General features: G+C 45.0%; 1 protein-coding gene across 1 annotated transcript; it reads right to left on the reverse strand.

Moving 5' to 3' along the window:
* Positions 1 to 1,820: 1,820 nt before the first annotated feature.
* LOC126994447 (zinc finger protein 681-like) lies at positions 1,821 to 23,559 on the reverse strand. The gene is made up of 3 exons (XM_050853765.1): positions 23,455 to 23,559; positions 12,862 to 13,016; positions 1,821 to 4,123 (listed from the first exon to the last, which is right to left on the reverse strand). The coding sequence occupies exon 3, from the start codon at positions 3,666 to 3,668 to the stop codon at positions 2,589 to 2,591; it is 1,080 nt and encodes a 359-aa protein (XP_050709722.1). The 5' UTR covers positions 3,669 to 4,123; positions 12,862 to 13,016; positions 23,455 to 23,559; the 3' UTR covers positions 1,821 to 2,588.
* Positions 23,560 to 26,645: the final 3,086 nt, after the last annotated feature.

The raw sequence follows: 26,645 nt of genomic DNA on the forward strand, positions 1-26,645 counted from the left end.
ACCCCTATTTTTAAGCCATGAAAGGTAATTTTTATGAAACTTTACATCAACCATATATCTACATTGCCCTTCCTCTCCACAGGCCTTACCACCGTGTTGCTGCGGCCTTAGGGATGCAAGTGAGTACGGTGCAGTCTATTGTCCATCGCAGCACCACGTCACGGTCTGACAGACCACGAGCATCCCCAGCCCAGCCCGTCATCGACAGCTTCACGATCGGAGGCATTCGCCGCTACATTCATGCACAGTTTGCTGCTAAGCAGTCGTTCACTCTCGCTTCCTTGACAGATAACCTGACGGCAGCCAGCATCATCCCTGTAGGTACCACCAAGACATCGTTGTGGCGATTACTCCATGTAATGGGATTCCGGTATAGGGCCTCTCAACGGAAATTCTATGTCGATAAGGAATCTATGGACATCGTGTGCTGCAGAATACGCGCCCTGCGGAATCTAAAAAGACATCGGGAAGAAAGCAGGATGGTGGTGTACGTGGACGAGACCTGGTTCACCACCAGGATGAGCCACAACATGGAGTGGGTGGATAGCACGCAGCCTGTCACCAGTGCCACCTACAGCCGTCAGGTGCCTCCAGGAGACGGGGAACGTTTTTTGGTAGTCGCAGCTGGCGGAGCCAATGGTTTCATTGAGGGCTCCTTCCTCTCTTTTCCTGCCAAGAATACCGCCGGCGACTACCACGGGGAAATGAATAGCGGGCTGTTCATCCGGTGGCTTACATCACAACTCCTGCCGGTCCTGGAGGAGCCAGCAGTATTGGTGATGGACAATGCTCCATACCACAGCCAACTGACTGAAGAGAGCCGCTGTCCCACCACTGCCACGAGGAAATCCAATCTCATTGAATGGTTGGAGAACCGAGAAATACCTTTCCCGCAGCATGCAAAAAGGCCTGAGCTCCTCAGTATCAGCCGTCAAAACAGGCCAGACCCTCAGTATAAGGTGGATAACATCATCCGTGCATGGGGCCACGAGATCGTCCGTCTGCCACCCGCTCATCCTGAGCTCAATGCAATTGAACAGGTGTGGGGGTTCATGAAACGCCACGTGCGCTCCTCACTGCAACGCTTCATGCGAGCTGACCTGCAGGCCAGGATGGAGGAAGCCAGGCTCTCTGTCACTCAAGAGGTATGGGAAAGTGCAGTTCGTCGATCACGAACCTTCGAGGACAATTATTGTTTAGCAGACAATATTCATGAAAGTGTCGATCCTGTCATTATTAACCTTGACAGTGACAGTGATGATGAGGGAGATTTATACTTAAGTTGTGATGAAAATTAAAAGTTATAAATATTTTGTTCGTATCATTAGTCAACCAATCGTGTCTCAGTTTCAATTTATTATATGTAATCCTATAACAATAAACGTTGAACACCACATAACCGCCAAACCACTACGCTACCAACAATCACAGCGTTTACCACTAACACGTTATTCACTCACTTTTACTCAATAAAGGGTGTCTGTCAGTATAAAAGGGAAAAAAAATATACAAGGCCACTACCAAATACTTCATGTCTTGATAGTTATGAAGCCTGCGTCAGTGGCCACATTTTGAGAGAGAGAGAGAGAGAGAGAGGGGGGGGGGGGCAGGGGACGAAGTGGAGGGAGGGAAGAGGGAGAGAGTGGGCGGAGCTTCTGATATGTCATAGTACTACGTCACTACCAGTGTTCGTTTCTTTGAGTGGCCAGTCCGACTTTCCCCTTTTGCTACAGGGAGAAGTGCCTTTATTATCTACTTTTGGTGATTCACGATACCCATAAAAATTAGGGCAGTGTGCGAAATACACTGTAACAAAATCTTGTGCTGATACGAGTGGGTTTTTTTTTTTTTTTTTTTTTTTTACATTGCTGCCTATTGCGCCGGTAGGCTTCTTCCCGGTGGATCCTGATGGTCGGTCCAAGGCTTCATTCCGGTGGGTCCTGATGGTCGGCCCAGCCCGTTCTGGCACAGGCGAGTGTTTATAGTGGCACAATCTTGCATTGGCTCGTGCTGCCCTCCCAGAGCTCATTTTTGATCCTAGAATCTAGAGTCCGGGTTGATAGGTGGTCTTCTGGACAGCATGTGGGTAGTTTTAAGCCACTCGGCGGCGGCTGAAAAATCCCAGCTTGGTGGCACCGGGCGGGGATTGAACTCGCGTCCTCCTGAACACGAGGCCGTTACTTTGACGACTCAGCCACCGCCTCCCCACAAAGTTATTCCCAAAAAACGAAAACTCACAGCCTTTGAAATCAACAGGAAGTGAAGAAATAGTATCGGCGAAGAGTGTGCAAACCTTTAAGGAAAAGTTGGATAATTATAGATACGGAGATGGGACCACACGAGCGTAAGCCCAGGCCCTGTAAAATTACAACTAGGTAAATACACACACACACACACACACACACACACACACACACACACACACACACACACACACACACACACTTTCTTCTTAAATTTTCAAAATTGCAGACACTCTGCAACCTGCCTTTGATTCCCTATCTGGGCCATGTGTTCTGTTCTCCATGCAAGACAACGCCCCATCCAGCACCTGATCTCTCCCACACACAGCAGCACAACACAACACCTCAGAGGTGAATCTTCACGTGTCTCGCAATCTCACCTCTTGTCATAAATCGCTTGCCACAAGCATCACACTGGAACCCTTTGTGGCCACAGTGTCTTATGCCATGTCTCTTCAGCCATGACTTCACAAGGAATCTTTTCCCACAAACTTCACACTCATGGTTTTTTTCACCAGTGTGTGTAAGGGTGTGTGTCTGGAGGTTATCCTTCCGATTAAATCTTTTCCCACAAACTTCACACTCATGGTTTTTTTCACCAGTGTGTGTAAGGGTGTGTTTCTTGAGGTCACCCTTCTGAGTGAAGCTTTTCCCACAAACTTCACATTTATGGTTCCTTTCACCAGTGTGTGTAAGGGTGTGTGTCTGGAGGCTATCCTTCCGATTAAATCTTTTCCCACAAACTTCACACTCATGGTTTTTTTCACCAGTGTGTGTAAGGGTGTGTGTCTGGAGGCTATCCTTCCGATTAAATCTTTTCCCACAAACTTCACATTTATGGTTCCTTTCACCAGTGTGTGTAAGGGTGTGTGTCTGGAGGCTATCCTTCCGATTAAATCTTTTCCCACAAACTTCACATTTATGGTTTCTTTCACCAGTGTGTGTAAGGGTGTGTTTCTTGAGGTCACCCTTCTGAGTGAAGCTTTTCCCACAAACTTCACATTTATGGTTCCTTTCACCAGTGTGTGTAAGGATGTGTTTCTTGAGGTCACCCTTCTGAGTGAAGCTTTTCCCATAAACTTCACATTTATGTTTTCTTTCACCAGTGTGTGTAAGGGTGTGTGTCTGGAGGTGAACCTTCTGAGTGAAGCTTTTCCCACAAACTTCACATTTATGTTTTCTTTCACCAGTGTGTGTAAGGATGTGTCTCTTGAGGTTACCCTTCAGATGGAAACTTTTCCCACAAACTTCACAACCATGTTTTTTTCCTCTAGTGTGTGTAAGGGTGTGTGTGTTGAGGTGATCCTTCCCACCCAATCTTTTCCTACAACCTTGAGATTCATGATTTCTTTCACCCGAGTGCGTGGGTGCTTTTGTCGAGGTCACCCTTCCCAGGGAGTCTTTCCTCAAACTCCTGGCACTCATGCTTTCCCTCAGCAGTGTGTGCAAGGCTGTGTCTGATGAACTTGCTCTCAGTCCCAAACTGCCTCACAGTCCTTCCACTCAAACTTTCCCTTTCCTTATGGCTGGAGAAGGCAGCAGCAGCAGCAGGGTGGTGGTGGTGGTGGTGGTTCTTCTGATCGCCCCTGATCCTCACACCAGTGGCAGTCTGCTCTGCTGCTCCTGGCCACTCAGGCTGCTGCCCGGCCTTGCAGCCGAGGGGGCAGCAAGTCTTCCTCACCGCTACTCAGGGACCAAGCAAGCAGGTGAAGGGAAGGATGCACCAAGGAGCAAGGACAGTGAGTGCTGAGCACAGCAAGTGTCTCAGACCCTCACTTCAGCACCAGCACCAGCGGTGGACGTCAGGACACACACACACACACAGAGTCGGGTGCCGTCACTTAGCGCTGTCCTCCTCCCAGCATGGTGGACACCACTACCTGGTTTGTAAGAGATGTGTTAATGCAATGACTTGTTCTGTCAAGGTACCGGCACACCCCCTTAACAAACAGTTTATATCACTGAAAAGCTGCTCATCAACCCCTTCGCTACGGCCGGGCAGAGAGCGTGGCTCACGGCATATCCGGGCACAGCCGCGGGCAACAATTTTGAAACGCCACCACTGAATACACCCAGATTTAAGCCAAAAACAAACATAGCCATGCATGCACTTGAGCAGCAATAGTAATAATAATATAACAATAATAGCAATGTCCCCCCCCTTTTTTTCTCACCCTCCCGCTCCCTGTACCCCAACCCATCCCTCGCTGAATGACTGTGATAAGAAATTGGTTGATGTAGAAATAAATGTATGGAAGAAAGGAAAATGAAAAGGAGAGGAAGTTTCCAAGAAATCCTGAAACAACAAGAAAGGGCAAGAAAAGTGGAGATGGAGCGTGAGGTTGTCCAGGTAATGAGAAACAAGGAAGACTTGGTTCGAATTGGCAGAGAAGAAGAAGAGTGTGATAATCGTGGGTGTTAAGGAGGAGAAAATCCCAATGAAGGCAGAGAGATATGAAATCCCTGAAGTGAAAGAAACACTGACAAGCTTAGATAAAAGTGCTGGAAGGCTGACAGAGGAGGTGGACGAGGTGACATGACTAGGAAAATATGAGGAAGGGAAAAACAGACCTATCAATCTGAAGTTAAGGTCACAAATGGCAGCCAAGATCATCTCAAGTCGGAGTGGAATACTAAAAGGGACAGAACATTATAAAGAAACATATATAAGAAAAATATGAGCATGGAGGAAAGAGTTAAGATGAGGGAAACTATGAACAAAGCAAAGCACAGGAATTAAGAAAGAACAGAGTCAGAAAAATAAAGAGTTTTTGGAGTGTAAAACGACAGAGTGATGAAGTGGTGGATCAGGAAGAGGGAGGAGGAGGCCAAATAAACACCAACACCACCAACAACAACAAGGAAGAGAAGGGAGCGAAAAAGCTTAGGTCAACATTCACTAATGTCGACGGACTTATATAAGAAAAGCTAGAATTAAAAGACTACCTGAACAGAGCTGCACCAGATGTAATGTGCACCACTGAAACAAAAGTAGCACAAGGCCCAGAAGTGGCGGGAACAGAGGAGTGCAATTACAATATATACATGGGTAGGCGGTGGCCGAACGGATAGCAAGACGGCCCCACGTTCAGGAGGACGCAAGTTCAATCCCCGACTGGTGCCACCAAGCTGGGATTTTTCAGCTGCCGCCGAGTGGCTTAAAACTACCCACATGCTGTCTAGAAGACCACCTATCAACCCGGACTCTAGATTCTAGGATTAAAGATGAGCTCCGGGAGGGCAGCATAAGCCAATGCAAGATGGCGCCACTATAAACACACCTGCACCAGAACGGGCTGGGCCGACCATCAGGACCCACCGGGAAGAAGCCTTGGAGCGACCATCAGGATCCATTGGGAAGAAGTCTACCGGCACAATAAGCCAAGACGTAAAAAAAAAAAAATAAATAAATAAAAAAAATACAGGAAAGCCACAAAAGGGAGGAGTGGGGGAGGGGTGATGCTGCTGCTCAAAACAGACTTAAAAGTGATCAAAGTGAGAACAGGACCAGAAAATACAGGAAATCTGAAGTGTTTTATTACAGCTGAAAAACTGTCAGTAATGGTGACATGTGTGCCCCCACACGGACGAGGGAAATGTATAACAACCTGTCAGAAGGTACAAGTAAAGCATTAGAGGATACTATTAGAAATGGCAAGAATGTACATAATTCTAACAGGGGGCTTCAGCTGTAAAAATGTCAACTGGGAAAAGTTGGATGTTAGTCAGGTCTGTTGCGTAATGTTGTCGGCATTTTGGGGGATTTTCTAAAATCTACATTTTTGGAGCTTATGACACGAGGATTCCTAAAAGCAATGTTGCCAAAGTTTCCTAGGTCATCTTGGTGGCCATCTTGTATTTTGAAAAATGGCAGCTTTACAAAACTAAACTTTCAGCTGTGAGGATTTCTTTTTAGTCTGTAAATACAAATTCATTTACAGAATCATTATTTTTAATCTTAACTAACACTATTTTGATTATTGTACAAGTATTGAAATATTTGATAACAAAAGATGCTAATTTAAAGCTTTTAATATCAAATATTATAACAATATCAATTGTTGTGAAAGGTTATAGCCATAGCGTATATATATACACCACAATACTAGATTATTACTATCTCTGTGAAGTCAACAGGAGTACATTACGCCTTCAAACATAACAGGTGTGTAAGTGTATCAGACAGGTTTACATAAATGCAAAAACGTCACTCTACCTGAACAGGTAACTATTGTTCCTACACTCTCATGTTTATAATGAAATATTTACTAACATCACTTTTAACTTTGAAGATACAGATCAGATGAAGATATAACAACCAATCTATTCAAGATGCAGACATGCAAGGATTGTTAACTTTTTGTGACTGGCTATCAGTTATCATGCTTAGACATCTGCATCACTCAGACCATTATCACTCCCAGAGTCACTGACAATGGATGAAACATCTCTAGTCCTGGTCATTTTCACAGTCACTTGAACACTAACACATTTCAGTACAAGGCAGGTTCACAGCAGCACATGAACATCTTTTGGCTACACAGTTTGTCTTGCAAAGGCACCACGCCATCTCCAGAATGGCTTCTGGTGCAGGCATTCATTCTGTGGTGATCGGTCACAACTGGCCATCCTGGCTTGTAATTCATCTGTCTGTCCGACTTGAAACCATACATGATACTTTGGCTCATGGTCAGGGCAATTCTGTCGTTAATACGAGCTCTAGCTTCCGTGGCCAGGTCCTCAACAGGTCCGGTGAGAATCCCTCTCATGAGGCTAAGCAATTGTCCTGGAACATCTGTAACATCACCGCATATACTGGGATGTCATCAGCAGCAGCAGGTTTTCCGTTGTTGTTAAAGTTGGCAATGCTATTGTGTATTATCTGAGCAGTCTTGAATATAATTTTCATGCTGTCCATGTCACCATCTGAGATTAAAGAATGTACCATCTCCTCCTCACAGGCGGTTGAGTTGTACAATACTGCAGATTTTCTGCGGCCTTTTTGTAGCAGAGATTTTACAGCTGGCAGTTCATCAAGGATCCTTTCTTTCAACCATTTTCTGCTGACGACAGGGAAATGGTGTGCTATAACATCCACAAGCATGTTTCTGTATACTCTTTCAACATCATCCATGGAGATGTAGGCCTTTTGTCTTGTTTTCACATCAACTAAATTTGTTATTTGAACCAGACTTGCTGCTTGAAGTGGATGTACTTGTGATGAACTTGTGTTACTAGGCATTTGTCTTGTCACATGCAATACATTACTTCTCCAGCATGCCTTGTCATAGTGAACATCAATTGCATGTGCATCAGTTGGGGAGATACAAGTATTCAATCTTGTTCTTACTGCAGGGTTCTTGGATTTTTCCACAGCTGATCTAAGATAATTCCCTGCATTTTGTGTACAAACTTTATACAATTTCTCTTTGGTGTCTTCTTGACAAAAGAAACACAAATTCTTCTCCAGCGGAGTGGTGTTTGATCTCGTAAACTGTACAGACTGGTCAGATGGGCCTGGATCATCCATCTCTGTACTTTTCCTCTTTCTTCCACGTCGTCTATTGGCTAAAGCTGAAGACTGCTTGCATATGTCGATCCCTAGCCCTCTCGATCCGACTTCTGTTAGTGGCTTCCTGATAGCACTTTCGATGCCAAAATGCATGGTGTTCACACAATGTATCTCTTGTGACATGTCCAAGTCTTTCTTGTTTCTCAACATACTCTCCATCATTAAGGGGTGTGCCTATGGGTCTCCTCCTGCGCATATGGTACGTCCAATAGCTTTGAAATTGTAGTATGTTGTTTGTTGATGTAAAGAAATGATATTCTGCAAATTTCATCAAAATCGGGTGAAGTTTAGGAGAGACTCAAACAAAGCGTGTTTTTCATTTTTTTGTTTCACAGGCTTTATTTTTCAGTTAATCGCTTTGAAAAAATACCATAGAAACTTTGTTTACCTATCTACATTTTGTTGGAAGTGAATTTTTGATTTTTTGTTTTGTCTTCGAAGAAAAAAAATTACAATTTTTTGTCACTTTTTATTTTCTCCACTCTGTGTCCCGTTTTCTTTTGACATTTTTGAAAATCCATTTCCAACAAAAAATCGCCCTTTAGTTGTAGTTTAAAATGATACCTAACAAAAGTCATTTAGATGTTTTACCGGTTTTGTGAAATTATTTGAAGGTTAAAAAGATACTTTTCGAGATATCGGCTCCTAAAGATTTTTTTTACATTTCTCCCTGTCTTGCCATTTGTATTTATCTGATTAATATGAAATTCTCACATATGACTGTATATACCTTGTTGACTTACCTCAGAATGATAAGGCATCTGGTCCCCCTTTCTAAGAAAGTATTACTCACTCGCAGGTGAGGGTGTCAGAAGGCGCCACCTTCCTCATTGTGGCCAGGTAGCGCGAGTGCCACAGGAGTGCCTTGCTTCTACGCTACGCTCTTGCTTGTTTTCTGAGGTTTGGCCGCTCCATAAGCCCTCTTGAGGTTGGTGACTTTTTCTGGTTGCCTTGCGCTTGTACATCATTTGTCAGGACGTTTTTTTGGCTGGAGAGGAGAGAAAAGTACGACATACTTTTCCCGTCTGTCTCTCGCTTGGCACTGGCGGGGTGGCACCTCTCTACCTCCCCTGCTTCTCCACGTGAAGAAGAGAGGATGACATGACAAAATTTACGAAGAAATAAAATATTCTAATGCAATTTTTACGTATATACGAATGATACCGCATATGTTGACAAGAGCGTCTTATGACGCGCATGTCCGACTGTTACTCTAAAGCCCCCCCTGGGGGGAGGGGTTTTAATTTTACGAAAACAAACCTCACCACATGGTAATTTAGGGTTTCCCGGACACGCTGAGCGAAAAACATGTACTCGTCCGATTTTAAATATATTCGTCAAAAAATATAGGCGCGCCCCTTAAAACCGACTCTCTCTTTGACTGCGTCTAGGACTGTCTGACAGGAATCTATTCTTGGATGTAATACCTTAAGGCCTCCACTTTGGTCATGGCTCTAACACAGTATGCAGAGATTCCAGTTGAGTGTATCTTCATCTTTTGGTGCTGCACCAAGCTTGCCTAGGTGAGGTATTTTACTCATGATTATTCATTCATACCTGAAGAAATAAAAAGGACTTGCAATAAGTTACTGCCGCCTTGAAAGTATATATCAACATACATTTGTTGCACCTGCGATAATTACATATTTACTTCACAAATTACTCAAAACATTCAAGGTTAGTCCATCATATGTAAGTTTAGTCACTTCAATCGTGATTCCAAGTGAAATAAAAGTCAAGAAAGTGAAAATTCAGATTTTTGAAAGTTGCCATATTTGGAAACCAAAATGGGTGCCAAGATGACCTAGAAAACTTTGGCCACATTGTTTTTTTGAATCATCATGTCATAAGCTTTCCAAAAATGTATAGTTATAAAATCCCCCAAAATGCCAACGAATCTGTATTTCAGAACATAGTAGACCTGACTAAGTGGAAGGTGAAGCAAATACATGGGGAGCTAAAGTTTTAAAATTGTCCACAGAAAACCTCATGACACAGTGGGTGAAGGAAGAGACGAGATTTAGAGAGGATGAACCAGCAAGACTGGACTTAATTTTCACTAAAGGAACAGACCTGTTAAGTGAAGTGCAACATGAGTGCCCGCTGGGAAAAAGTGACCATGAAGTATTACAAACAGAAAATGATGAAGAATGTGAAGAGATTGGGTCAGAAAACCATAAGGAGAAAAGAAGGAATTATAGCAAAGCTAAGTACAGTGATTTGGGAGGTTTTTGGAAGTTTGAATTGCCCAGAAATGAAAAAGCTGAGAAAAGTAAAAAAAAAAAAATATATATATGACCACTTCCTTAACACTTACAATGAAGGTGTGGCAAAGTGGGTGCCCTACTGTGTGATAAAGAAAAGAGGGAAGAAAGAGTGGTTTAGCACAAGATGTCTGGCAGCAGAGAAGGGGAAAGATAAAGCACGGACAAACTTAAGTGTATAAAGTGTGTACAGAAGAGATACTGGGGCTACTGAAATCACTAGATGGCAAGAAGGCAACGGCTCCAGATGCATTATCAGGCCAAGCACTGAAAGAGTGCAGTGAACAGCTAACAGAACCCGTTCAGGACATTGTAAGTTGTTCAGTCAAGACCGGGGAAGTCCCAGTGCAATGGAAGAGGGCACATGTGGTCCTGTTATATAAGAGCGGAAATAAACAAGAGCTTCTGAACTATAGACCGGTTTCCCTGATAAGTGACACGTGCAAGTTGTGTGAGAAGGTAATTAAAAGACACTGGGTGAATAGTTACTAGAAAGAGAAGATAATAAATGAAAGTCAATTTGGATTCAGACAAGGTAAATCTTGTGTCACAAATCTTATGTCTTTACTCAAGAGTAACAGATATAGTGCAGGACAGAGATGGATGGGCAGACTGCATATTTTTGGACCTAAAAAGGCATTTGATAAAGTTTCACATACGAGACTGCTGTGGAAATCAGAAAGTAGAGGAGGATTGAGGAGAAAAATGACAATGGATGAAAAATTACCCAGCAAACAGAGAAATGAGAACTGTGTTTAAAGATGGGAAATCAGACTGGAGAAATGTCACAAGTGGAGTTCCTCAGGGATCAGTGTTAGCACCTATAATGTTTTTAATATATATAAATGATGTGCCAGAAGAAGTAAAGAGTTACATGAGTTTGTTTGAAGACGACGCCAAACTGCTTAGAAAAATGAGACGAGGATGATTGTAATAAACTGCAGGAAGACTTAAATGAGATACATGAATGGTGTAAAGAATGGGAAATGGAGTTCAATGGAAAGAAATGTCACACAATGAAAATGGGAGGGAGTAAAAACAGACCAAGTTGAGTGTAGGATGGGAGAGACAATCATCCACACAGTGAAGGAAGAAAAAGACTTATAGAAATTATTATGCAAGATACACGACACCTGAGAAGCACATAAACAAGACATTCGGAGAAACATAGTCTGCTGCAAAACATTAGTGGCATTTCACTACTTGGATGGGGACATGGTGAAGAAAATAATAACATTGATTAGACCAAGGTTACAGTATGGAGCAGTTGTTTGGGCACCACACAGGAAAAAGGGCATAAGGAAACCTGAGAGGATACAAAGGATTGCAACTAAGGCCGCGGTTACACTAGTCACTGCTACCCCTGGGCTGGCCGATTTTGGCTGGGCTGGGCACCCAGCCCAGGGTAAATTTGAGTGGACGTGCTGGATTGTTGTTCTCCCAGTGGTATGGTTGGCGCACCGTGCAAAGTTGCCAGACTGTCTTACTCAGCCTCTTATATTTACCGACTTCAGACCCAACAACTGATTCGTGGACCCCAATAAGGAGATTCACTTATAATTATTGTTAAAATAGTTAATTCCTGATGTTTCTTGGCAATAGATAGGCGTCAGAAGCCGGTAAATACTATGCTCTGAGTACGACAATCTGGCAACGGTGGGGCGCAGCAGAGGTATTGAAATACTGTAGTATTCAAGCATACGACTAAAACCAAATTATCCTATATAACAAAATATATAAATATTGTATTATTATATAATGAAATTATTAGTTTTCCTGTATAATTAATGATAACTAACGGCACACAAATTAATAAAACACAGCACCTTCACACTCGCTTGACTTGGACACCAGAAGTAAACAAACACAGGCCCTCGTCAAGCCAACGCCAACGAAGTCACCATGGCATCCCTAGAAAAACCAATTTCATGGACACAAAGAGGCCATATATAGCCTCTTGGAGAGCCTCAATAATATTGGCACAGTCCTCCTCGCTTCCCATATCCATGGTTGTCGTGCTTTGTTTACATCTGGGCTTGGCGGAAGAGCGCAGGCGGCCGGACTGGGCAGGCTTCTGTGTGACCACTTTCGTTGTAAACCAGGCCTACGGCTGGCTTCCAGACCAGGGGTAACAGTGACTAGTGTAACCGTAGCTTAAGATGGTACCAGAACTATCAAGCCTGCCATACAAGACTAGATTGGAGGAACTGGGCCTGCCAACACTGGGAGAAAGAAGAGAAAGAGGAGACCTGATAGTGCTGTACAGGAACACAAGTGGAATGGACGTGTTGGACAGAAATGACTTAATCAGACGGAAGGGAGGAGGCAACTAAGAGGACACAGCAAGGAGTTGAGGAAGGGGACTTGTTTGAAAGACTTAAAGAAGTACAGTTTTCCACACAGGAGTGTGGATACATGGAGTGGACTTAGCAAAGACATTGTTGAAGCGTGTGGCAGTGTCCATATAATGAAGGAAAAGTTGGAGAAGCATAGAATGGAAAAAAGGACTGTCCCAGCTTAAGGTCAGACCCTGTATACTACAAATAGGTAAATACACACACACACACACACACACACACACACACATATGCATACCTTCATACAAATACACTCCCTCTCCACAGTTTATAGAAAACAAAACATAATCAGGTTAAGGTTTACTTCATGCACCTTTCCATGTCTTGTCTCCTACTTAACAGCTGCTCTTTGGTTGCCACACGTGTGCTCTGCTAACCTTCCAATAGTAATAGTAGTAGTAATAGTTAAGGTTTACTTCATGCACCTTTCTATGTCTCGTCTGCTACTTAACAGCTGCTCTTTGGTTGCCACACGTGTGCTCTGCTAACCTTCCAGTCTCCCGGAAGTCTGTCATTGGGGGTCAGCGGGTGAATGGTGAGTTGACGCTGCCAAGTGAAAGGGCCAGTCATTTGGTGATTTCTGGAAGGTAAAACAATCTCATACCGTAACAAAAGTGTCATATTTTGCCAAAAAATAAACAGTTTCAAAATTATTGGCTACCCTTTCCACCACAGTCCCCCAAGCCAGCCACTGTCTTGACTCGGGTGTAATTCTAGAGGTTTGACCCCAGGCAAGCTTCTAAGGCCTCGGATCATTCACTGGGTAGGCGGTGGCTGAGTGGTCAGCGTGCGGGCCCTGCGCTCACCGCGTTCTGGACAACACGGGCTTGAATCCGCCGATCACTGCGAGTGGCCTGAGACTACCCACATGGTGCCCTGAAGACCACCTATCTACCCGGACTCTTGAAAAACCGCCCAAGTCATTCAAGAATGAGCTCCGGGGGACAGCATGAGCCAAGAAAAGGTGGTGCCACTATAAACACTTGCCTGCACCAAGACAGGCTCCGGCCGACTACCAGGCCCCTCAAGAAAGCCAACTGGTGCTACAGGCTTTGAAACAAAGACAAAATAAAGAAAAAAATAGATAAAGAAAGAAAGATATATTTCTGTTTACAAGTTTACTTCGTTCCGGAATTTTGCTCACAAACCAAAAAACTCATAAACCAAAATGAATTTCTTCATTTAAGTTAATGCGGATCCCATTAATGAATCACATACGTATCCCATAAAATATTAACATAAAAATCATTTACATATTTTATACAAAATAAGGGTAATTTTACTTACAAACAGCAATAATAAATAATATAAATAGGATGTGAAAAAAATATACACAAATAAAATAGTGCTGAAAACACAAAGACCGCACACTAGAACACAAAGGTAAGCGTACACGGGCGCGGGTGCTGCCTCTGCCAGTGTGCAATGTGGACTGAAGGCGCCGGCACACTGGGCGCTTTCCTCCAACCGTTGGGGCTAAGAGCAACCGCAGTTGCCCGTACACCTAAATGGGAGCAAGTTGTTGGTGTGGGTAAACACTCCTGTCCTCCCGTCTTTGAAGCCATGATGGTGCCCACAACGGCTTCTTCCTTCCATGTAACTGTAGCAACAAGTCCATAATTTGAGTACCAGCAGCACAAGCCACAGCAGCCCTTACTTTGGCAAGCGGCGCCATGTTGGAGGAAAAAGGCCCAGTGCAACACCAGTTTGAGATCCCAGTCCCAGTGTTTTCCGCTGAGCGCTCTCATCTTGCAGCGAACAAAGGGAACCCACGTTTGCGTCTTCAACTTGTACAAACAGGATGCTCGTACACCAAGTCACCACTTGTAAAACAAAGCATTTTTAGTGACTTTTTTTCCTCATAATCAAAACGCTCGTAAACTAAGGCACTCGCAAGCCGACGCATCACTGTAAAAAACAGGCCAGTTCACCATAAAACACTTAGAGGTGTTTTCTGTGGTTTGTCATCTTCAGAAAATTGAGAGCAACTAAAGAATAATTAGTTCTTTGTGTTGTCATTACTATTATGTTATTTATAAATAATGAACACACTTCCTCTCCACTGAGCCACAAGGGCATTCAACACACAAGTTATCTTGCAGCTGTGCTGTGTGTTGTTGATGGAAGCCTTGTCCCCCCCTACCCCTCTCTCTCTCTCTCTCTCTCTCTCAACAAGCACGCAGCATTGATGAACAAACAGCGACAGCGCCATGAGTCGAGGGATGATTATAATGCCATAGACATTACTGCTGCACCTTGATGACACTCATTATTGTCCAGGGCTTGTAGTGTTATTTTGCAGCGGCGGCGGCAGTGACGGGTGCACGACAGGCAGTGAAAAGTCTCGTTTTATTCAATGATTAGCCGAACAGACAGGTGGTGGTGCTCGGCCCTCCCCTTCACCGCCTCCTGCAGGACTCCACCAGGACCTCCTACACTGGTTCCTGAGGACACATAAGGATAGGAATGGAGGCTGAGTAGAGTATTGCATCGCTTTATGAATGTGAAGAAGACAGAGTGGCAACACTGGTGTTTGGAAGCAGAGAATGAGCTCTCCAAGATTCAAGCCTTTTCTGTAATAATTAGGACACCAGCATACAGCAGTCAATCACCAGGTCATCTGTGAATACTGTCAGTAATGAATTTGCACAACAACATCTGCTAGGATCACAGCAGAAGGAAGATATACACCATTTCCAGGAAGACAGTCCCAGCAGAGCCAAGATGTCTGCCTCTACCCAGAAGGCCCCTACCCAGAATGAAAACAATGAAGATGCCTCAGGTAGGAAAAATATTTTCCCATGTATAATATGTCAGCTCCATTGTGACAGTGGTATAAAGTGTAACACCTGCAACATGTGGAGTCACCATGTATGCTCAGGAGTGCCTACACATTTAGGAATCATGCTGGTGAATACTAACAGAAAGTACACATGTCAGCCATGTGCTAGGCAAAGTTTCTCTGACTATGCAACTCAAGCAAATGAAATGGAGGAGTGTAAAAGGAAGGATCTGGCTATGATCTCAAGAAACAGGCCTCTGGCTTCAAAACTCGTGGGTACAAATACTAACCCTGAAGATACTACCCATAACAGCCAAGAGTCACAGGGCAGTAATGACACCCAAACTGTAAATGGAGACACTGCAGAGGATGCCACGGGCAATGATCCACTCAGTTCATGGAGCTCCCCGGAGGATATGCGGCTGAGCCTGAGCCAAGAGGTCACACCTACCATAGCACCAGACCAGGCAGAGCAGCGGCAGCAGCAGCAACAACAAGAAGACACCAGTACCCCAGCATTAGTGAGTAACAGGCAAAAGGAAATGTTGATATGCCGTTTCTACAGAAGGGGTGTGTGCAAGCATGGAGTGCCTGGTAAGGACTAAATTTAGACACCCAAAACAATGTCCAAAGTTGCTGGCACATGGTGTTAAAGGAGAACACGGGTGCAATCAAGGGTGGAAGTGCTCCATGTTCCACCCCATGATGTGCTGGGATTCGGTAAGGAAATATAAGTGCCAAAAGGAGTCCTGCAAATACCAGCACATTAAAGGCACTAGGAAGAGAAGGGAAGTAGCAGCACCACCACCACCACAGCCCACACCATCCAATGCTGCAGTAGCCCAGGCTATGACCCTTACCCCTGGAACACCTGCCCCCACTACCACTACGGTTGCCACCGAAGGCAGAGGTTTTTTAGAACTGGCAACAGGGTTGAGGATGGACATGGCAGCCCTAGTCAAAGCCATGGAGACTCAGGAGATGCTACTGAACAACCTCATGAAGGAGAACAGAGCGAGCTGGGTACCACCAGGCCAGCCCACCATCGGCGCCCCATGGATCAGTGCTATAACCTCTCGCTGGAGAACATCATAATGGGCAACATCCAAGGACTGTACCGAAAACAAATCAAGCCAAAGTCCCTTCTTGAGGGAGCTTTTGGCAGAAGTGGAACCTTGGTTATAGCCCTAACTGAAACACACTTGAGCAGTAGTGTGAAAGATGAGGAGATACAAATCAAAAACTACACACCATTTAGAACAGACAGAGAAATTAGGTGTCACGGAGGAGCAATAATATATGTAAGAAATGAAATATCTGTTGACAGAAAATCCTTACTCTCTTACTCTAATGGACAAGTGGAACTACTCATCATCCACCTAAGAAAGAGGACTCTAATAATCATACATTGCTACCGCCCACCCCAGTGTACATTGCACAACTTTACAGCGGCAATGGAAAAGGTCGCAAAAATACTGGAAGACCAACCAGCACCTTTGCCTGAACTTATCTTGTGTGGGGTCTTTAACTTCCCCTCCATCCACTGGCCGGAAGGTACTGTTGCAGGCGGCACCCTGGACGACCAAGCCCAAGCTAAATTGCTCCTTGATTTCACCGACAAAATCTTCCTCACCCAACAAATAACCAAGCCTACCAGAGCACACAACATTTTAGACCTTGTCTTCACTAATAACCAGGATGCAATAGAAACATACAAAGTGGAGAAAACAATATTCTCGGATCACAGCTTAATACAATAAATACTACGTACAGGAAGACAAGGTTAAAAAATTGGGAATCTAACAAAACGGAGTCCTCTCCCTTTGCAAAATTAAATTTTTAAAGTGAAACAATAAATTGGGAGCTTGTGCAGTGTGAGTTTGTTCAAGTCGATTGGGTTAATATCATGGGAGGAAATAACAAAAACACTATGCTCCAGGCCTTCATTAACACAGTGCTGGAGATATGTGAGGGCCACATCCCAATAAAGAGGAAGAGTGCCTCTGCTCAGCGCCACAACATCCCAAGGGACCGACGAATTCTGATGAGGAAGAGAGCATCCCTCCACAAGCAACTGACTGAGTCCCAGCATGAGGAACAGAGGCACTCAATAAGCAGGAAAATTGAAGAAATAGAACAAAAACTTAAAGAATCGCACAAAGATCAAAGGACCAAGGAGGAAACGTGTGCAGTGAATAACATTCAGAAGAACCCAAAATACTTCTATAGTTACTGCAAAAAATTCTCAAGAACCAAAACACAGATTGGGCCACTGCAAACAGAAGAGGGGAAAACAACACAGAGCCCCAAACAAGCATGCCAAGTACATAAGAACATAAGAACATAAGAACGCAGGAGTCTGCAAGAGGCCGGTAGGCCTGTACGAGGCAGCTCCTTTGACCCTAAGCTCCCGTGTATCTAACCCCACCTAATATCGCTGTCCATGAATTTATCTAGTCTATTTTTGAATGTGACAATTGTATTGGCACTCACCACATGACTGCTAAGCCTATTCCACTCATCCACCACCCTATTAGTAAACCAATTTTTGCCTATGTCCCTGTTGAATCTGAATTTATCCAGTTTAAACCCGTTACTTCGTGTCCTACCCGGTTCTCTTACCAACAAAACCTTATGAATGTCTCCCTTATTAAAGCCCTTCATCCATTTATAAACCTCGATCATGTCTCCACGCACCCTTCGCCTTTCTAGAGAATGCAAGTTTAACTGTTTGAGTCTTTCCTCGTATGGCAAGTTTCTCAACCCCTGAATCATCTTAGTCATCCTCCTCTGCACCGATTCTAACATTTTGATATCCATTCTATAGTAGGGTGACCAGAACTGAACCGCATAGTCAAGATGAGGTCTAACTAATGCTAAATATAGTTTGAGGAAGACTTCAGCTTCTGTTGCTTACGCTCCTGAAATAAATCCAGTACCCTATTAGCTCGATTTCTAGCTTGAATGCATTGTGCCCTTGGACGGAGATCAGAGCTCACTAAGACCCCTAAATCCCTCTCGCACCCAGACCTACTTATGAGTGTCATTTAAGCAATAGTTATGTGAGGGTTGTTCCTACCTACACTCAGAATACTGCACTTCCCTACATTGAACTCCATCTGCCATTTATCCGCCCAGTCATATAATCTGTTGAGTTCACCTTGGAGAATACTAGCGTCCTGATCCGACTCAATTACTCTACCGATCTTGGTATCATCTGCAAATTTACTAACATCACTGCTAATTCCTGTGTCTAAGTCATTGATATAAATAATAAACAAAAGTGGACCTAATACCGAACCTTGTGGGACCCCACTCGTAACACATCCCCAGTCAGATCTTTTACCATTGATTTGCACTCTTTGCTTCCTATTGCTAAGCCACGCCTTGACCCAGTTCAAAACTTTACCCTCTACTCCGTGAGCCTGTAATTTAAGCAACAGTCGTTGGTGAGGAACTTTGTCAAACGCTTTACTAAAATCAAGATAGATTACATCATAATTTTCATCTCTGTCAACCGCCTCAAATACTTTATTGTAGAAGGACAAGAGATTGGTGAGGCATGACCTACCTTTTGTGAACCCATGCTGCGAGTCGTGAATTAAGCTATGTTTCTCTAAATGCTCCAGAATGTTCCTGTCGATTATGGAATCCAGCAACTTCCAAATAACAGATGTTAATATAAATGGGCGATAGTTTGAAGCAACTGACCTGTCCCCTTTTGAAAATCGGCGTCACATTAGCTACTTTCCATAGGCTCGGCACATAGCTAGTATTTACCGACATCTTAAAGATGTCGGTTAGTGGGTCACTGATTATATCACCTAGCTCCTTTAATACCCTCGGAAATATCCCGTCAGGACCTGGCGACTTGTTCTTCTTAAGCTTATCTATCTCATCCTGAACTACTTGCCTGGTAATGATTATATCCCTCAATTTATCGCCATCCCCGCCCTCGTACACCTGAACTCTTTCCGGTATAGTCGTTCGATCCTCCTGTGTGAATACTGAAAGGAAGTAGTCGTTCAACAATGTGCTCATATTTTCGTAATTTTCTACTAGCTCCCCTGTGTTTGATTTCAGCGGTCCAATTTTCTCCCATGTTTTTGTTCTATACATCTGAAAGAAGCCCTTAGGATTACTTTTCGCCTCATTTGCTACTTTGATCTCATAGTTCTTTTTTGCTATCCTGGTGTTTTTCTTAACTAATCTAGATAGTTCGACGTACCGGCCCCTGAGATGTGTTTCCCATTCTTTATTTTCTGATAAATTCTTCTTTAACCCAATCTCGTGTTTTAGTCCACGAGTCATCCACTTAGGATCATTGTTTCTTTTCTAAGTGTTCGCTGTGGTATATGCTGTTCTTGCCCCTCTACTATTACTCTAACTAAATTATTGTAAGACATTTCTACCTGGTTCTCCTGGCTCTCCAATCCGCAGTTCTGGCCCTCATGAATCCCTAAATTATCCCAGTTTACCCCTTCAAGATGTCTTCGAAGCCCCTCGTAGTTTGCTCTTCTAAAATCTGGCACTAACACTGGGTTTGGATCGCGGGTTACCGCCCAGTCTAACCTAAAACGAACCGTTCTGTGATCACTATTTCCTAACTCTCCGCCCACCTCCAACTCACGCAGCAAGTTCCCATTATTGGTTAGGACTAAGTCTAATATGTTATCTCCTCTGGTAGGCTCAGTAACTACCTGCTTAAGGAAATTATCTTGTATAACTTCAAGAAAGTCCTCGGCTTCCAGGTCACCCACTAGATCTTCCCAGTCTATATTCCTATAATTAAAGTCCCCATTACGCAGACATTTCTACTCATACTGCCCTGCCAATCTCCTGTAGTAATATACTCGTGTCCTGCCTGTTAAGGTTGGGTGGCCTGTATATAACTCCTAGAGTTAGTTTTCTTTCCTTTGTAAACGTCCACCCAAACTGATTCTGAATCCATGTTAGTTTTGACTGAGTTGTTAACTAAACATTTAAGTGAGTCTTTAACATATAGCGCAACTCCACCTCCCTTTCTGCCCCTTCTGTCTTTGTGAAACATCTGATAACCCGTTATTTCAAATTCTGACCTAAAATTTCTATTAGCAAAGTCTATCCATGTCTCAGTGATCGCTATTATGTCAAAATTTTCTGAACAAGCTTCACCCCTTAGTAAGTCTATCTTGTTTCTGAGGCTCCTGCTGTTAGTATAGAAGATTCTTAGCCCGTCCTCTGTTACTCCTCTAGAATTACTTCTAAGCTGCCTGGTTATATTATGAGCTAGATGTCCCCTCCCATTACTCCTCCCATTGCTCCCATTACTCCTTCCCCCCTCGCCTATACTAAAAAATCCCTCAGGGTACCAAGTGCTCGCTCAAGGGAGTCTGAGAGAGCCTCAACACCCTTGAACGTCAAGTGTATCCCGTCACGGGCGTAGAGGGCGTCGTTGCCAAAGAAGAGGTCCCAATTGTCGACGAACAGCCACCCATTGCGCTCGCAGTGCTCAGCAAGTCTGCTGTTCACTGCTATCGCCCTGGACAGCCATCCATCGCCAACGCCCCTCCTTGGCAGGACGCCACACACTACTGGTGACCCACCAGCTACTACTGGTGACCCACCAGCCACTACTGGTGACCCACCAGCAAAGTACTGATGCAGCAATACAGTAGTACCTTCAGCACCCTCAGACCCGATCAGTAATCCACGACCCAGTAGCATTCTTCACAGAGGACGCAGGCCACCAAGACCACTTAACTAACATGGAGATCACAGTTAACAACATCAAGGGAGCCATAAAGGAGCTCAGATCAAATTCTGCAGCCGGGCCTGATGGAGTGCCGGCCATACTGCTCCTGAAATGTAGTGAAGTCCTGGCTCACCCCATCCAAAAGTTATGAGGTGCTCACTGGACACGGGAATAGTGCCAACCCTAATGAAGAGAGCCACGGTGTGTCCATTCTACAAAGGAGGGGAAAAGTCAGGCCAAAAACTACAGACCAGTTGCCCTAACGTCACATCTTATAAAAAAATTTGAGAAATGTGTCAGACAAAATTATAGCCTACATGGAAAAGAACAGCCTCCATAGTAACAATCGACATGGCCTTAGAAAAGGGCTGTTCTGTCTCTCCAAACTCCTGGAACACTATGGCTGGCTCCTGGAGAACCTGGCTGCGGCAAGAACATAGATGTCGTGTTCCTTGACTTCTCTAAAGCCTTCAACAAGGTTGACCACGGCATTCTACTCCATAAGCTCAAGACTCTGGGGATTAAAGGGAAGCTAGGTATTTGGCTCTACCACTTCCTTACAGAAAGAGTCCAAGTTGTCACAGTGGATGGCCACCAGTCCAGTGAGGCCAGCGTCATCAGTGGTGTGCCACAGGGATCAGTGCTGGGCCCTCTCCTCTTCCTTATACACATGGGAGACATCGATGAGGGGGTCAGGAGCTCGGTTATCTCCTCTTTCATCGATGATACCACTGTGAGTCACGCTACCACCACCATGCAGGGAGTCGCCCACCTACAAGAGGACCTCAACAAAGTGCATGCCTGGGCCGCAACCAACAACATGGCATTCAACGAGGCCAGGTTTGAAATGCTGAGATGTGGCCCTGACTACACCATCAAATGTCTACTTTGCTACTGACAGAAGGAGGGCAACAAATATCTGGACAACCTCATGTAAAGTGCCTTGGGGTTCACCTCAGCGACAACGGTTCCTTCTCACACCACATCACAGAAACAGTGAAGAAGGCAAAGGCAATGGAAGGCTGGATCCTTAGAACATTTGCTTCCAGAGAACCCGAGGTAATGTTAACCCTCTGGAAGGCCCTGGTGCAGCCTACGCTGGACTATTGTAGCAAGCTGTGGTCACCACACAAGAAGGGCGATGTGCAGAGGCTTGAAACTGTGCAGAGAGCCTTCACAAGACAAATCAGAGGGGTACGTCACCTAAATTACTGGGAACGTCTACAGAAACTGGGGCTCTATTCACAACAAAGAAGAAGGGACAGGTATCGCGGGCCATATACTTATGGAAAATTTTAGAAGGTCTGGTGCTGGACACCACACACAATGCACTGCAAGAGCACGTCAATCAGCGGACTGGACGAAAGTGCAGCAGAAGATCCCTCCCCACAAGAGCCCCAGGTGGAGGCAGGACCCTGCTGGCCTCGAGTCTGTCCCATGAAGGGCCACGAATCTTCAACAGTCTGCCTAAGGAAGTCTGAAACCTAACAGGTTGCCCGGTAAACAGGTTTAAGAATGGGTTGGACAAGCTGCAACAAACAGTCCCAGACGAACCTCCAGTGCCGGGCTACACCTCAAGATGTAGGACTTCCAACACGATACCGGACCAAATCGCCCAGTTGAGCAGGGATGGCAGGACCGGGTGTAGCAGTGGACCGCCACGACTGTGAGGCGGGGCCTCTAAACACCAAGTAAACCAAGTAAGTAAACAGAAACAGTCAGCAGATTACTTCACAGCACAACGAAAATTACATGAAAAAATAGGGTTAAGATTCGTTTTAGGTCCATGCCAGTATCTCATTACCTACCTTATGAAACATCAGTATCTCATCATATATCTTTTCTACAAACCTTCAACAGTCATGGAAACGCTTTGAAAATCCGATTCAAGGACTTTTTTTTTACTCTTGAAAATAGGGGATAATGTTTACGAAAGCGCGTCGCCTCCTCTGGCGACGGTGCAGCCGTTGTTGCGAGAAATACCTCCTTGCTGAAATAAGTCACATTTACATGTGGGGGGGGTCCAGGGGGGGGTGATGGCTAGAAGGGGGGTCGAGGGGGGCGAAGCCCTCCCGGTAGCAGGTCGTAAAGTTCGGTTGGAGTAGTTTAAATATGCTCCCCGACCCTAAACCCTCTGCAAGCTATTTTACGGCTGCGGCGGCTGCAGCGTCATCACGGCTGCCGCCAGAGGAGGCGACGCACTTCCGTAAACATTATCCCCTGTTTTCAAGAGTAAAAAAAAAGTCCTTGAATTGGATTTTCAAAGCGTTTCCATGACTGTTGAAGGTTTGTAGAAAAGATATATGAAGAGATACTGATGTTTCATAAGGTAGATTATGAGATACTGGCACGGACCTAATACGAATCTTTACCAAAAATAGTTTTGGCGCAGAGTCCCGCAGGTGACAGTCTGGAAATTACCGCACCTCCTCCCTTCCCTTCCTCCCCCCCTTCCTTCCCTTCATTTCCTCCTTCCTCCCTCCGTGTATCTCCCTTCCCTACCTTCTCCTTCTCCTTGGTCTTCTCCTGAAGGTCGGGGAGACAGACAGACTTTGCCTCGTGTCTGTGTTTACACTCTCCCGCTCCTGCTCTTGATCTTGATCTTCTTCTTCTTCTTCTTCTTTTGACCTGTGCCGCTTTGTATCGCTTCTTAGGTTTTATGACAACAAACCATCATCAGAAATATTATATAAGGCAAGGACTAACAACCTAAAATTGAGTGACAGGAATAGGCACACGAATGGTGACACAAAATGCATCATGTGCAATAGTGAACTAGAAAATTTAACCCATTTTTTAATCCAGTGCCCAGCTTATGCAAATGAAAGAAAGAAGATATTGCAAATAGCAAGACTCACTACAGAGGAAGAAGAAGACTAAATTGGAGAACTATTATTTAAAGAAGAGCTGATCGAAGAAACCAAGCCAGTGATATATGAAATGTGGAGAAAGAGAGAACAACAAAGAAAAAGCCTAGACACGAACAACCTGAAAACTGACCAGTGAAGATCATCAGGGAAGCGCCGATACAATAAAAGGCCAAGCTTCCCGAACGACACCTGACCTGACCTAGGTCCTCCTTCTTTCGTTCCTCTTTTCTTCTTTTTCACTTCTACACACTTTTCTTTTCAGTATACATCACTTTCTTAAGCACTTCATCCTGAAACTTAGGTTTTCTGTCCCAGGCAGGTGTAAATTAAGCCGCCTTGAGCTCCCTTAACCGTAACAGTAACCGTTACTCAGCACGCTCACATGAATCTAAATATGCCGCGTACGATATATTTCCAATTGTTTAAATCAAACATATATTGAAAAAAAAAAAAAACGTCGCAAGCGGAGAAAAAACGTAAGATTTTGAACTTACGCCGTAAGACTTGAAAATCACCGAAATTTTGTAAGACGCGCAAAAAACGTAAGTGGTAACGTGAGCAGAGAGGGAGGGAGGCGCTTCTTTGAGTGGAAGGTGACTGACAGGAACAGTACGTGGTCGAGGGTCTAGAATGGGGTGTGAGAAAGTGGAAGAGAGGTCTGAGACGGTCTGGAAACATGCGATGGAGCGATAGATCACTTTGGAGTGGTACAGGGAAAAGGAAGCCCCGCAGTGTGTCAGCTGGTATGATGGAAGCCTGGATCTTCTCTTCCAAGCTCGAGCGCAGTGTATGAATGTGAATGCAAGAAATTACAGGTGGCCTGAGTCCCGCAGCAAAGTGTGTCAGATGTGTGACAGGGGTGTGGATGAAACTGTCGTGCATGTGATACGGGTGTGTGGGAGGTACCGGAGAGAAAGGACGGAGATGATGAGGGTGGCACTGAGTGAGGTGGGCTGGGATGTGAATGGGAGGATTGCAAGGACAGAGAGGGAATGGATGCTGCTGCTGCTGGGACTGAGTGATGAAGCAAATGATAGAATTATAAAAGCCATGAGGAGTTTTCTGGAAAAGATGTGGTGTGCAAGAAATAGGGAATTGAAAGATTTGTAATGGATATATACCGCTTGTGTTGTTTTATTTTTACAGGTTGTGCCGATACGAAGGCCTGACTCTCCAACGGGTCACCTGTACAGCAAGAGCAAGAGCAAGGAGAGAGTAAACACAGTCTCGTGTGTATCCCCGACCTTCAGGAGAAGACCAAGAAGAAGGAGAAGGTAGGGAAGGGAAGGGAGAGACACGGAGGGACGAAAGGGAAGGGAGAGACACGGAGGGACGAAAGGAAAGGGAAGGGAGAGACACGGAGGGACGAAAGGGAAGGGAGAGACACGGAAGGACGAAAGGAAAGGGAGAGACACGGAGGGAGGAAAGGGGAGGGAGAGACACGGAGGGAGGAAAGGGAAGGGAGAGACACGGAGGGACGAAAGGGAAGGGAGAGACACAGAGGGACGAAAGGGAATGGAGAGACACGGAGGGACGAAAGGAAAGGGAGAGACACGGAGGGACGAAAGGGAAGGGAGAGACACGGAGGGACGAAAGGAAAGGGAGAGACACGGAGGGACGAAAGGGAAGGGAGAGACACGGAAGGACGAAAGGAAAGGGAGAGACACGGAGGGAGGAAAGGGAAGGGAGAGACACGGAGGGAGGAAAGGGAAGGGAAGGGAGAGACACGGAGGGAGGAAAGGGAAGGGAAGGGAGAGACACGGAGGGAGGAATGGGAAGGAAAGGGAAGGGAGAAACACGGAGGGAGGAAAGGGAGGGGAAGGGAAGGGAAAGGAGGAGGTACAGGGAGGAAGGGAAGGGAAGGGAGGAAGAGAAGGGAAGGGAAGGGAAGGGAAGGGAGGATAAATCTTAAGAATCACCACTCTACCCCCTCCACCACCCCAGCCCCCTCAGTCCCCCAAGACAAGCCTGGGGAACTGTGGGGAACCGGGGTATTGGGGGGGGGAGCCCATATCACTGAAAAATGGCCTTCCAAAATTTCCCTAGAAAAATCTCTAAATCAGGAAAAATTCCCTTGTCTCGAAAGTAAGGAAAATCCCTACCGTATACTCACATGCGTGGGCTAATCGCTAACCAAGCATACCATCGCTAACCACCCCAAAACAGCCCTGAGCCATGACTCAAGGTCATCCGGGACTCGGGCTGAACAGGCCCTGGCTATACCCGGCCCTCAGCACGGCAGCCGTTGGGCTGCATGTTCTAAAAAATAACCACGTGGTGGACCTGGTCTCATGCGTGGGCTAGTCGCTAACCAAGCATACCATCGCTAACCAAGCGTACCATCGCTAACCAAGCGTACCATTGCTAACCAAGCGTACCATCGCTAACCAAGCATACCATCACTAACCAAGCATACCAACGCTAACCAAGCGTACCGTTGCTAACCAAGCGTACTGTCGCTAACCAAACGTTTGTAGAAAAAAAATATATGAAGACCTAGTGATGCTTCATACGGTAGGTAATGAATGCTAGCTATTTTGCAGCGTTGTTAGCTCGATTAATCCCTTTAGGAGCTGTGGTTTTGGTGGTCGTTAGCTCGATTAATCCCTGTAGGGAACAGTGGTTTTGGTGGTGGACGGCCAAATCACTGAAAAATGGGCTTTCAAAATGTCCCTAAAAATCCTCAAAATCGGGAAAATCCTAGTCTCTAAAGAAAGGAAATTCCCTTACGTATACTCTTGTAATCTATTCCTATATAACGTAGCAGCTGCCACAGCGGGTCTGTTGACGAGTGTAGGGCGTAATTGGATGGTCAGCGTAGTT

This window comes from Eriocheir sinensis, unplaced genomic scaffold (genome assembly GCF_024679095.1).
Source record: "Eriocheir sinensis breed Jianghai 21 unplaced genomic scaffold, ASM2467909v1 Scaffold8, whole genome shotgun sequence".
In the NCBI taxonomy this organism is placed as follows: Eukaryota; Metazoa; Arthropoda; class Malacostraca; order Decapoda; family Varunidae; genus Eriocheir; species Eriocheir sinensis.

Excerpts from the sequence above, each read along its gene's own strand:
- LOC126994447 (XM_050853765.1), bottom strand. The coding sequence starts at position 3,668 with ATGAGTGCCAGGAGTTTGAGGAAAGACTCCCTGGGAAGGGTGACCTCG.